This window comes from Salvelinus fontinalis, chromosome 39 (assembly GCF_029448725.1).
Source record: "Salvelinus fontinalis isolate EN_2023a chromosome 39, ASM2944872v1, whole genome shotgun sequence".
NCBI classification, from domain to species: domain Eukaryota; kingdom Metazoa; phylum Chordata; class Actinopteri; order Salmoniformes; family Salmonidae; genus Salvelinus; species Salvelinus fontinalis.
This window is the reverse complement of record NC_074703.1, coordinates 2472430-2486503: the sequence shown is the minus strand read 5'-3', so window position 1 is coordinate 2486503 and position 14074 is coordinate 2472430. Positions and strand designations below refer to the sequence as shown.

General features: G+C 47.7%; 1 protein-coding gene across 3 annotated transcripts in view; it reads right to left on the bottom strand.

The window, feature by feature from the left end:
- Window positions 1-13704, bottom strand: part of LOC129838857 (serine protease FAM111A-like) — an 85265-nt gene extending 71561 nt beyond the window's left edge. The window contains exons 1-3 of one of the 3 annotated variants that reach the window (XM_055906087.1): window positions 13491-13704; window positions 8490-9244; window positions 4831-8288 (exon numbers count right to left, since the gene is read on the bottom strand). In XM_055906087.1, coding sequence (XP_055762062.1) covers window positions 6264-8288; window positions 8490-8540 — 2076 coding nt within the window. In that variant the 5' untranslated portion in view covers window positions 8541-9244; window positions 13491-13704 and the 3' untranslated portion in view covers window positions 4831-6263. Of the gene's footprint in view, window positions 1-4830; window positions 8289-8489; window positions 9245-13490 lie in introns of those variants that run through there. The other 2 variants (XM_055906086.1, XM_055906082.1) reach the window with 2 other exon arrangements.
- Between the last annotated feature and the right edge of the window lie 370 nt (window positions 13705-14074).

The following is a 14074-nucleotide window of genomic DNA, read 5'->3' as shown; positions in this document are numbered from 1 at the left end:
ACAGGTACAGGATGGCAACAACAACTGCCCGAGTTACACCAGGAACACACAATCCCTCCATCGGTGCTCAGACTGTCCGCAATAGGCTGAGAGAGGCTGGACTGAGGGCTTGTAGGCCTGTTGTAAGGTAGGTCCTCACCAGACCACTGACCGTACCCTTCCTGCAGGCTCATCCTGAGATGACCTTCCAGCATGACAATGCCACCAGCCATACTGCTCGTTCTGTGCGTGATTTCCTGCAAGGCAGGAATGTCAGTGTTCTGCCATGGCCAGCGAAGAGCCCGGATCTCAATCCCATTGAGCACGTCTGGGACCTGTTGGATCGTAGGGTGAGGGCTAGGGCCATTCCCCCCAGAAATGTCTGGAACTTGCAGGTGCCTTGGTGGAAGAGTGCGGTAACATCTCACAGCAAGAACTGGCAAATAGGGTGCAGTCCATGAGGAGGAGATGCACTGCAGTACTTAATGCAGCTGGTGGCCACACCAGATACTAACTGTTACTTTTGATTTTGACACCCCCCCCTTTGTTCAGGGACACATTATTCAATTTATGTTAGTCACATGTCTGTGGAACTTGTTCAGTTTATGTCTCAGTTGTTGAATCTTGTTATGTTCATACAAATATTTACACATGTTAAGTTTGCTGAAAATAAACGCAGTTGAAAGTGAGAGGACGTTTCTTTTTTTGCTGAGTTTATTTGCTAAATATGTTTAAATATGTTTTACAGGTCAGTCGTGTGCCGATTTGCGATCTATTAACAGCAAGGGTTGCATTGAATAGGAGCAATATTTTGAATGATGCATTTGGCGATATTCAATTCATTCGTACAAAAGGTAAGGAGATCCTCTAAACCAAATCATTCACTGTGACTGTTGGTGCATGTCGGCCCTTCTTATATAGGCTATGCCCAGCACTTTGTTCAATTCATCGAATCAGTTATTGTTTTCTTGCTCAAACCGTGAGCAACAAAACACCTGTCAAAGTCAGACATTTCTCTCAAAACACAAGGATGTTGATTCGCACGGGACTAGTATTATCAGAGGACTTTTCAGTTTGCCAAAAAACAGTAGGTTATTCTGGCTGGAATTGTTACTCTCCTGCCATGTAAAAATTACTGCCATGTAAATTCGGACGGTACAAAAATAACAGATGTGGTGTTTTTAATTACATTACCCGACCTCGCCCAAAAAAACTAATCACGTCCGAATAGGGCTAATGACTCTTTTGTCTCATCACTTACTCCACCCTGCCTACATCGCACCAAACGACGAGTATCACACACCGGGAATCTTCCCCCTCAACTGGTTCCCCTTCACATTTACAGCTCCCCCGGTAATCACTCCTTTAAATGGCGCTATGTTCCTTAGAGCAAATCAAACAACCGATCTTGTCCCGAGTTGCGTGATATTGAGCGCCAGCTCCCTCCAAGGCGGAAGAAGTACACATCACAAGCCCACTACAGATTACCTTCACTGACTCAACTCATTTTACACCCACGCTGAAACCACAAATGGACCCGCCAAAAAGGCCAGGATCAACTCTCCAAAAATGTCCCTCCTACTGGATCAGATTCTTCTTTAACATGTCCGTTTATGTGCCCTCGACATTGTGTTTCTACTTGACACCAGTCTCTAATCTTCACTGATAAACTGTGTTCTGTACAGTGTAGGCTACTCTTCACTGATAAACTGTGTTCTGTACAGTGTAGACTACTCTTCACTGATAAACTGTGTTCTGTACAGTGTAGACTACTCTTCACTGATAAACTGTGTTCTGTACAGTGTAGACTACTCTTCACTGATAAACTGTGTTCTGTACAGTATAGGCTACTCTTCACTGATAAACTGTGTTCTTGTCACGATCGTCTTCTGTGGAAAGAGTGGACCAAGGCGCAGCGTGATACGAATACATCTTCCTTTTCATTGTGAGAAGATGAACACGAAACAAAACACTTTTACAAACTAACAAAAAACAACAAACGACCGTGAAGCTACAAAACGAAAGTGCAGACACAAGCTACTAACGTTTAGACATAGACAAAAAACACATACATCCCCCATGTCACACCCTGACCTAACTAAAATAATAAAGAAAACATAGATAACTAAGGCCAGGGCGTGACAGTACCCCCCCCCCCAAAGGTGCGGACTCCGGCCGCAAAACCTGACACAGAACGGGAGGGTCCGGGTGGGCCTTATGGCGGCGGCTCGGGTGCGGGACGTGACCCCCACTTCACCATAGTCACTATCCGCTTTGGTGGCGCCTCTGGAGCGGCGACCCTTTCAGCGAGTCCTGGACTGAATACCATCCTAGAGGGCGCCACTGGACGGAGGGGCAGCTCCGGACTGAGGGGTAGCTCCGGACTGAGGGGCAGCCCTGGACTGAGGGGCAGCTCCGGACTGAAGGGCAGCTCCGGACTGAAGGGCAGCTCCGGACTGAAGGGCAGCTCATGACTGGCAGACGGCTCTGGCAGATCCTGGCTGACTGACGGCTCTGGCAGATCTTGGCTGACTGACGGCTCTGGCAGATCCTGGCTGACTGACGGCTCTGGCAGATCCTGGCTGACGGGCGGCTCTGGCAGATCCTGGCTGGCGGGCGGCTCTGGCAGATCCTGGCTGGCGGGCGGCTCTGGCAGATCCTGGCTGGCGGGCGGCTCTGGCAGATCCTGGCTGGCGGGCGGCTCTGGCTGCTCCTGGCTGGCGGGCGGCTCTGGCTGCTCCTGACTGGCGGGCGGCTCTGGCTGCTCCTGACTGGCGGGCGGCTCTGGCTGCTCCTGACTGGCGGGCGGCTCTGGCTGCTCCTGACTGGCGGGCGGCTCTGGCTGCTCCTGACTGGCGGGCGGCTCTGGCTGCTCCGGACTGGCGGGCGGCTCTGGCTGCTCCTGACTGGCGGGCGGCTCTGGCTGCTCCTGACTGGCGGACGGCTCTGGCGGCTCCTGACTGACGGACGGCTCTAGCGGCTCCTGACTGACGGGCGGCTTTGAAGGCTCAGGACAGACGGGCGGCTCTAGCGGCTCCTGACTGACGGACGGCTCTGAAGGCTCAGGACAGACGGGCGGCTTTGAAGGCTCAGGACAGACGGGCAGCTCAGACGGCGCTGGGCAGACGGGCAGCGCAGGCGGCGCTTGGCAGACGGACAGCTCTGACGGCGTTGGGCAGACGGGCAGTGCAGGCGACGCTGGGCAGACGGACAGCGCAGACGGCGCTGGGCAGACGGCAGACTCTGGCCGGCTGAGGCGCACAGTAGGCCTGGTGCATGGTGCCGGAAGTGGTGGTACCGGGCTGGAGACACGCACCATAGGGCGAGTGCGTGGAGGAGGAACAGGGCTCTGGAGACGCACTGGAAGCCTGGTGCGTGGTGTTGGCACTGGTGGTACTGGGCTGGGGCGGGGAGGTGGCCCCGGATATACCGGACCGTGCAGGCGTACTGGCTCTATTGAGCACTGAACCTGCCCAACCTTACCTGGTTGAATGCTCCCCGTAGCCCGACCAGTGCGGGGAGGTGGAATAACCCACACTGGGCGGTGTTGGCGAACCGGGGACACCATGCGTAAGGCTGGTGCCATGTACACCGGCCCGAGGAGACGCACTGGAGACCAGACGCGTTGAGCCGGCTTCATGGCACCTGGCTCAATGCCCAATCTAGCCCGGCCGATACGAGGAGCTGGAATTTCCCGCCCCGGGCTATGCACACGTACAGGAGACACCGTGCGCTCTACCGCATAACACGGTGTCTGCCCGTACTCTCGCTTCCCACGGTAAGCACGGGGAGTTGGCGCAGGTCTTCTACCTGACTTCGCCACACTCCCTTGTAGCCTCCCTCCAAGAAATGTTTGGGTTTGACTCTCAGGCTTCCAGCCTCGCTTCCGTGCTGCCTCCTCATATCGCCTCCTCTCGGCTTTAGCTGCCTCCAGCTCTTCATGATGGAAGCGATATTCTCCCGGTTGTGCCCAAGGTCCCTTACCGTCCAGTATTTCCTCCCAAGTCCATGACTCCTGTGTATGTTGCTCCTGCTGCTGCTTAACACGCTGCTTGGTCTTTTTGTGGTGGGTTATTCTGTCACGATCGTCTTCTGTGGAAAGAGTGGACCAAGGCGCAGCGTGATACGAATACATCTTCCTTTTTATTGTGAGAAGATGAACACGAAACGAAACGCTTTTACAAACTAACAAAAAACAACAAACGACCGTGATGCTACAAAACGAAAGTGCAGACACAAGCTACTAACGTTTAGACATAGACAAAAAACACATACATCCCCCATGTCACACCCTGACCTAACTAAAATAATAAAGAAAAAAAAGATAACTAAGGCCAGGGCGTGACAGTTCTGTACAGTGTAGGCTACTCTTCACTGATAAACTGTGTTCTGTACAGTGTAGGCTACTCTTCACTGATAAACTGTGTTCTGTACAGTGTAGGCTACTCTTCACTGATAAACTGTGTTATGTACAGTGTAGGCTACTCTTCACTGACAAACTGTGTTCTGTACAGTGTAGGCTACTCTTCACTGATAAACTGTGTTATGTACAGTGTAGGCTACTCTTCACTGACAAATTGTGTTCTGTACAGTATAGGCTACTCTTCACTGACAAATTGTGTTATGTACAGTATAGACTACTCTTCACTGATAAACTGTGTTCTGTACAGTGTAGGCTACTCTTCACTGATAAACTGTGTTCTGTACAGTATAGGCTACTCTTCACTGATAAACTGTGTTCTGTTGGGGATTCAAAAAACATTTTTTATCTTTTTTTTATCAAGGCGAGTGTTGGTTCCGTTTTTCTGTGCTCCGTTTTATTTACTTAACAAATAAGGAACACTCAAAATGTGCACTTATAAATCATTACAATTTTAATCAAAATACAGCTGTAGACAGAAGTCAAAGATCAAACATCACATACACAACTAGTGTCTCTCCTGAGTTCTGCCCTATAAGAAAAGTCCAAGTTGCTTTAATCATGCTTGTAGTCAGCCCCCTGTGATGTCACTGCATACGTCATTACCTGCTACTCCTCAGACCAAACCCATGCATACACAGCTATACAAACTTGCAAGAGATAAAATAGTTCCAGTGTTTTCTAAGTCCTCAGCAGTAAATGTCCACTACCCCAAGTGGATTTCTAGAGGTATGTCTGACTGGCTTCTTATCTCTTCTACTCCCCTGCAGGGCTCTATGTTTATCTTTGAAGTGCTTTCTCACAGACCCCATACAATAATTTCACACATTTCTCAGATCATTTCTTTATAAGAGGTAGAGACTTAGAAAATACTGTGGAACAATTTTAAAACCTTATAATGAATATATATATAGTTAATCTGTAGTCTAGGACCTTATAAATCTATTAATACAACATAAGCATAAACAAATATTATAATACATCAAACATTTGGTGCAGCTCCTATCATGACCCCAATTTGACCCCATCATTCCCCCCTTTGAGACTCACCCAGAGTCTCACACCATCAACCATAAAATTCTCCTCTGATATCAAACAGATTTGTCAATCCCCCAGATCCATTTGATCCCAGGGATGGCCTGCTAAAGGAAAAAAACACTCCTGAGGTTCCTGGAATGCTGGTAGTGGTGGGTTGAGTCTGTCTATACTCCCATTCTTCCTTCTACCACATCAAGTAAGTTTGTTCCCTTCTTGTGACCACCCCAAGTCTCCATTTTCATTTTTTATATGTATTGAAAGCAGTAACTTTCCTCAATGTAGGTGGAACATTTCATGACTCTAGGACAAATAAAATGTATACAAGATATCTTCAGTAGTTTTGAAATGTTATGTTCGTTAATAGTAAAATATGGTCGTTTTTCAATTTCCTGAAAAGTGTGTTTTGGAGATAAGAGGTTTTCACCCTACAGCGATGATATGTGATACCGTGGCTTTCCTAAATAATATTGGCACATCACCATATCCCTCTATAGCTGATGTCTACAGTTGAAAATAAGCGAAGGGGAAGGCGGGTAGCCTAGAGGTTAGAGTGTTGGGCTAGCAACTGAAAGGTCACTGGTTCAAATACTAGAGCTGACAAGGTGCCCTTTGTGCCCTTGAGCAAGGCACCTAATTTGCTCCAAGGGCACTGTACTACTATGACTGACCCTGTAAAACAACCCATTTCACTGCACATATCTGGTGTGTGTGACAACAAAATCATTTTTTTTGGGGGGGGGGGGGGGTTTAAATGGCCTAAAGCTGCTTCCCAACTCACAGGTGACATCTGCAGCCAGATCCACCCCAACTTCTGTTAAAACACAGTTCAGCACCTCAATCCAATCCTTGATGTACCTACACTTATTTCAATGATCAATTTCTGCATCTCATCTCTTTTACGACTTCGTGATATTGTGTTCCATATTCCCTTAAGGATATCAGAGTATTCAGGCTGCAATGTGGCCACCATCTCAATGATAAGACAGGCAATGAGCTGAAACAGATGTGGGTTTTTCATGGCAACATTGGTGAATCTTGACAACATTTGAACATTGTTTGTCTCCACCAAGTAGAACAATATGTTTTCTAGAATGGTCCTGAGAGGGATTGCATATTCAATCACACTCTGAGTTTCATGAGTTCCCTTACATTTGTAAGAAAAGCCAGCAGTATGCATGGCAATCACCTGGCAGCCATATACTGGGATGTCATTAATTACTTGACAATGACTGGGATTTATAACCGGAGACCCAGAGGCTCCATTAAAGCAGAAGGTGTTATAGGTCAGCACATCCAGTTTCCCCTGCATTATCTGCTCATGAAACTCTTTGTCCAACTCATTACCCAAAATGCTTTCTTTGATTATCATGATGGAGCTCTGGTTTTCTCCTAAATGTTTGCTCTCAGCTGCATTTCTTTGTTCCACCTCTATTATGGTCGTGGAGTCCATCTTTTTAATCCCTCCATCTGGATGGCCAACGATGTAGATCCCACCTGTCTGAGGGACTGGGCCATACTTCTGAAGGAGACCTGGAGGAAACTTCTTGCCTTTTAATGGGGTACTCAGCTCCAGTATGGCATAGTCAACCTGACGCCCCCACCTATCAACTCCATATTGGAGGGCAACCACTTCTGGTTTAACATTTACCTTCCACTGACCTGATCCAAGTGCGTTGTCAAAATTAAACGTGACAGTTGTGGGAACCAACAGTGTCTTTCCCTGAAGTACACCTTTATCCTTGAACAAATGACCATTTGTCAGGATGAGGTTATCGAACAGCAGGAAACCTGTTCCTTCGATCAATTTGTGTTCGACCTTACAGACTGAGGTGGTCACTTCTGCCAGCTCTGTTAACCTGTACACTTCAGTAAAACTCTCCGGTTTCTTACCAAATTCCTCCCTCATCAACTCTATCACTTCAGACTCAGATTTCTCCTGTGGATACCTACTCTTCATGTGATCTAGTAACCTTTTAAACTGGTCGCATAAGATCTGCTGAATTTCCCTCGAATCTGGCATGGGAATGTATTTTTGTTTCTTATTTGCCTGTCGCTTCTGTGTCATATTTCCCACTGAGGGCCCCTCCTCTGATGTTGAACTTGGGTTGGACTGAGAGGGCCCCTCCTCTGATGTTGAACTTGGGTTGGACTGAGAGGGTTGTGTGGTGTCACCCTCAGATTTGAATCTTGTGTCAGAAATCTTTGATTTTGTGGTGCCAAGCACCTTTCTGTTTGTCGGTTCCTTTAGGAAAATTTGAAATCTGCGATCTTCTAGCTTGTTTACTACAGTGGACATAGTAATATTTGTTTGTTTTTGGGGTTCCTCACAAAGTGTACATGTTTTTTCAAACACTATGTCTGAGAAGCGCCCATCTGCTTCCAGAGCTGACTTGACTGTATCCCCAGATTTTGCATAGATACACAGAGGGCTAAAATTCTTACGTTTTTGGTGTTTAAGTATCTCCTTGCTTGTGATATTTTTCCCACCTGTTACCTCAACACAGAAAGTGACAAATGTGGATTTTTGCTGTTGCTCTTTTCCCTGTGCAAGTTCTTTTCCCTGTCCAAGTTCCCTTTTCCCATCTATGGCCGGTGTTTTAGTTTTAGGGAAAGTGTATATAACGAGGGTCTCATCTTTCTTAATTAAGCAACATGGAAAGTGCTCCACTATGGCCCCTTTTTCATTCACAATGACAACTTCTCTCCCCTTCACCTTTTTCATTAGTTTACAGAAGATCTCATTTCTTTTGAGAACTTCTATTATGTTGCCAGGTTCGGTACAGGTGATTTCCCCTTTATATATCAGGGCTGTGTCTCCGCTAGAAAAGGAGAATCGGTGACAGTGTTCTTCCTGTGGAGGAATTTATAAAGAATGTTACTAATCTTTATAAATATTATGTTTGTCTGGTTAAATTATAATAAATTGTGCCCCATAACATATTCCGAGGATTCTTAGGCATGTTAAAGCTTATCAAAACCAGTTAGTCATTATCAATATACTAAACAAATACTTCATGATGGATTAGAAATGTGTTATTAACATTATACTGACCTTGTTATTATGAGGTTCAGACATTTTCATCTTTTTGTTATTTGAAGCCATTTGATCTGACGATGGATCGCTCTGACGATGGACCGCTCTGACGATGGACCGCTCTGGCGATGGACCGCTCTGGCGATGGACCGCTCTGGCGATGGATCGCTCTGGCGATGGATCACTCTGACGATGGATCGCTCTGGCGATGGATCACTCTGACGATGGATCACTCTGACGATGGATCACTCTGACGATGGATCACGCTGGCGATGGATCACTCTGACGATGGATCATTGACGATGGATCACTCTGACGATGGATCACTCTGACGATGGATCACTCTGACGATGGATCACTCTGACGATGGATCACTCTGGCGATGGATCACTCTGGCGATGGATCACTCTGACGATGGATCACTATGGCGATGGATCACTCTGACGATGGATCATTGACGATGGATCACTCTGACGATGGATCACTCTGACGATGGATCACTCTGACGATGGATCACTCTGACGATGGATCACTCTGACGATGGATCACTCTGGCGATGGATCACTCTGACGATGGATCACTATGGCGATGGATCACTCTGACGATGGATCACTATGGCGATGGATCACTATGGCGATGGATCACTCTGGCGATGGATCACTATGGCGATGGATCACTCTGACGATGGATCGCGCTGGCGATGGATCACTATGGCGATGGATCACTCTGACGATGGATCACTGGAACTGAAGAATAAACAGGAGTTTAACGTTCTAAGTAAAGACAGAAAATGATTATGCTGTAGATACACAATAACAGTCCTATTACATCCTGCCATATTTATAATATTAGTAATCCTGAACAACAACACAATACCAACAACAGGCCTATTACATCCTGCCATATTTATAATATTAGTAATCCTGAACAACAACACAAGACCAACAACAGTCCTATTACATCCTGCCATATTTATAATATTAGTAATCCTGAACAACAACACAATACCAAAAACAGGCCTATTACATCCTGCCATATTTATAATATTAGTTATCCTGTCACGCCCTGGCCTTAGTATTCTTTGTTTTCTTAATTATTTTAGTTAGGTCAGGGTGTGACATGGGGAATGTATGTGTTTTTTGTAGTGTCTAGGGTGGTTGTAGGTTTAGGGGGTTTATTAGAGTAGTTGGGTTTATGTTTAGTATAGTAGTCTAGCTGTGTCTATGTTTGAGTGTAGGTATCTAGGAAAGTCTATGGTTGCCTGAATTGGGTCTCAATTAGAGACAGCTGGTTATTGTTGTCTCTGATTGGGAGCCATATTTAAGGCAACCATAGGCTTTAGCTGTTTTGTGGGGAATTGTCTATGTCGAAGTGTTTTTTGTGTCAGCACTTGTATTTGTATAGCTTCACGGTCGTCTGTTCTGTTTGTTGTTTTGTTTTTTCCTTCTTTAAATAAAAGAAGATGTACTTTCCACGCGCTGCGCCTTGGTTCTCTCTCACTTTGACGATCGTGACAGAATTCCCCACCAATGCGGGATCAAGCAGCGTGAAAAGCGGCAACAGGAGCAGCGCAAGGAGGAATGGTAATGGGAGCGTAATCTGGACTACACAACGTGGGAGGAGATCGACAGGTGGGCGATCGACCCAGGGCGAGTGCCGGAGCCCGCCTGGGATTCTCTGGCGCAGTGCGAGGAGGGATACCGGCGAATGGAGGCAGCACGACGGCGCGGTACGAAGCCTGTGAGTCAGCCCCAAAAATGTCTTGGGAAGGGGGCTTAGAGGTAGTGGGCCGAGGGCAGGTAGGAGACCTGCGCCCACTTCACAGGCTAACCGTGGAGAGCGGGAGTACTGGCGAACACCGTGTTACACAGTAGAGCTCACGGTGTCTCCTGTACGTGTTCATAGCCCGGTGCGGGTTATTCCACCTCCCCGCACTGGTAGGGCTAGATTGGGCATTGAGCCAGGTGCTATGATGCCGCCTCAACGCGTCTGGTCTCCAGTGCGTCTCCTCGGGCCGGCATACATGGCACCAGCCTTACGAATGGTGTCCCCGGTTCGCCTACATAGCCCGGTGCGGGTTATTCCACCTCCCCGCACTGGTCGGGCGACGGGGAGCATTCAACCAGGTAAGGTTGGGCAGGCTCGGTGTTCAAGGGAACCAGTACGCCTGCACGGTCCGGTATTTCCGGCGCCACCTCCCCGCCCCAGTCCAGTTCCACCAGTGCCTACACCACGCAACAGGCTTCCAGTGTGTCTCCAGAGCCCTGTTCCTCCTCCACGCACTCGTCCTATGGTGCGTGTCCCCAGTCCGGTACCACCAGTGCCGGCCCCACGCACTAGGCCAAATGTGCGTCCCCAGGGTCCAGTATGCCCTGTTCCTTCTCCCCGCACTAGCCTGAAGGTGCGTGTCCTTAGCCCGGTGCCTCCAGTTCCGGCACCACGCACCAGGCCTACAGTGCGCCTCATCCGGCCAGAGCCATCCGTCTCCCCAGCGCCATCTGAGCCATCCGTCTCCCCAGCGCCATCTGATCCATCCATCTCCCCAGCGCCATCTGAGCCATCCGTCTCCCCAGCGCCATCTGAGCCACCCGTCTCCCCAGCGCCATCTGAGCCATCCGTCTGCCCAGTGCCGTCTGAGCCATCCGTCTGTCCAGAGCCATTAGAGCCGCCCGTCTGTCCCGAGCCGTCAGAGCCGTTAGTCAGTCAGGAGCCGCTAGAGCCATTCGTCAGTCAGGATCTGCCAGAGCCGCCAACCAGACAGGATCTGCCAGAGCCGCCAACCAGACAGGATCTGCCAGAGCCGCCAACCAGACAGGATCTGCCAGAGCCGCCAACCAGACAGGATCTGCCAGAGCCGCCAACCAGACAGGATCTGCCAGAGCCGCCAGCCAGCCATGAGCGTCCAGATCCGTCAGCCAGCCATGAGCAGCCAGATCCGTCAGCCAGCAATTATCCCGGTGCTGCCCCTTAGTCCGGTGCTGCCCCTTAGTCCGGTGCTGCCCCTTAGTCCGGTGCTGCCCCTTAATCCAGTGGGGTTAATGTGGAGGGTGGTCATTTGGAGGAGGCTACGTAAGCGGGTAGTGACTATGGTGGGGTGGGGACCACGACCAGTGCCGGAGCCGCCGCCGTGGACGGACGCCCACCCAGACCCTCCCCTAGACTATGTGCTGGTGCGCCCGGAGTTCGCACCTTAAGGGGGGGGTTATGTCACGCCCTGGCATTAGTATTCTTTGTTTTCTTTATTATTTTAGTTAGGTCAGGGTGTGACATGGGGAATGTATGTGTTTTTTGTAGTGTCTAGGGTGGTTGTAAGGTTTAGGGGGTTTATTAGAGTAGTTGGGTTTATGTTTAGTATAGTAGTCTAGCTGTGTCTATGTTTGAGTGTAGGTATCTAGGAAAGTCTATGGTTGCCTGAATTGGGTCTCAATTAGAGACAGCTGGTTATTGTTGTCTCTGATTGGGAGCCATATTTAAGGCAACCATAGGCTTTAGCTGTTTTGTGGGGAATTGTCTATGTCGAAGTGTTTTTTGTGTCAGCACTTGTATTTGTATAGCTTCACGGTCGTCTGTTCTGTTTGTTGTTTTGTTTTTTCCTTCTTTAAATAAAAGAAGATGTACTTTCCACGCGCTGCGCCTTGGTCCTCTCTCAGTCCCTTTGACGATCGTGACACATCCTGAACAACAGCAGGTTTCAACATTAATTCATGGACTCAACTAACAGCCCCCCCCCAACAGGATTCAACATTAATTCATGGACTCAACTAACAGCCACCCCCCAACAGGATTCAACATTAATTCATGGACTCAACTAACAGCCACCCCCCAACAGGATTCAACATTAATTCATGGACTCAACTAACATCCCCCCCACCAACAGGATTCAACATTAATTCATGGACTCAACTAACACCCCCCCCCCCCCCCCCCCAACAGGATTCAACAATCATTCATGGACTTAACTTAAATCCCCCCCACCAACAGGATTCAACATGAATTCATGGACTTAACTTAAATCCCCCCCACCAACAGGATTCAACATGAATTCATGGACTCAACTAACAGCCCCCACCAACAGGATTCAACATGAATTCATGGACTCAACTAAACAAAGTTTGCAGTTTGAACAAAAAGAAACATGACACCAAATCAATTATAACATGCGTTCTCACCTCACAATTTTTCACTTGTCATGATTGGTCCAAAGTGATTTGAATGGGGACCACAGTTTGTATTCTCTCTTCCTCTTTGTTTTGGAACATTTAATCAAACACACTTTTATCCCTGAACCTGTTTCATATTATCATGGTTATATTATGGCGTCCGAATACAGCTACTGACTCTTCTCTCTCACCATTCACTCCACCCTGACTACATCGCACCAAAACGAAGAGTATCACACACCGGGAATCTTCCCCCTCAACTGGTTCTCCTTCACATTTACAGCTCCCCCGGTAATCACTCCTTTCAACGGCGCCCTGTTCCTAAGAGCAAATCAAATAACCGATCTTGTCCCAAGTTGCGTGATATTGAGCGCCAGATCCCTCCAAGGTGGAAGAAGTACACATCACAAGCCCACTACAGATTACCTTCACGGACTCAACTCATTTTACACCCACACTGAAACTACAAAAGAACCCGCCAAAAAACAAATGGACCCGCCAAAAAGGCCAGGATCTACTCTCCAAAAATGTCCCTCCTACTGGACCAGATTCTTCTTTAACATGTCCGTTTATGTGAGGCTCAGGTTCCCGAGCTCTTCACTACACCTTCCACTTCACTTAACTCGTCCTCACTCACTTCCATTTCACTTCCAGCCCTCGACATTGTGTTTCTACTTGACACCAGTCTCTCCCCCCCACTTTCACAACAACTAGCCTACAGTCCGGAAAACTAAGCCTTGTTCTACTCGGTTATCTTAACCAGTACACACTTCACAACTCGTATACAGACCCGTCTACATTTAGCTAACCTCGTCCAATTACTATTATGTGACATTGTGTGTTTATACATAGTACCAACCTGTAAAACAGGAGACAAGATACGGCAGGATAACGTTTGCGTCTGTCCCGTTAGGCTTCTCTCAAAAGAATAAGGAAGTTACAGCAGTTCGTTCATAGAAGTGACCAGATGTGAAGACACAACGTACCATTTGCCTCCTACTACTGGCAACAATAGGAATAAATGCATTTCAATAGGAAACCACTGGGAGGACTCAAGTTATACCCAGAATGAATCAGAAATTAAAATATTCCTCTTAAATAAAAGAAAAACACACGTGACCATAGATTTTACCTGTGTCACAAACGCAATTGATGTCTTCCCTTTGATTCATTGTTCTGTACAGTGTCGACTACTCTTCACTGATAAACTGTGTTCTGTACAGTGTAGACTACTCTTCACTGATAAACTGTGTTCTGTACAGTGTAGACTACTCTTCACTGATAAACTGTGTCCTGTACAGTGTAGACTACTCTTCACTGATAAACTGTGTTCTGTACAGTGTAGACTACTCTTCACTGATAAACTGTGTTCTGTACAGTGTAGGCTACTCTTCACTGATAAACTGTTCTGTACAGTGTAGGCTACTCTTCACTGATAAACTG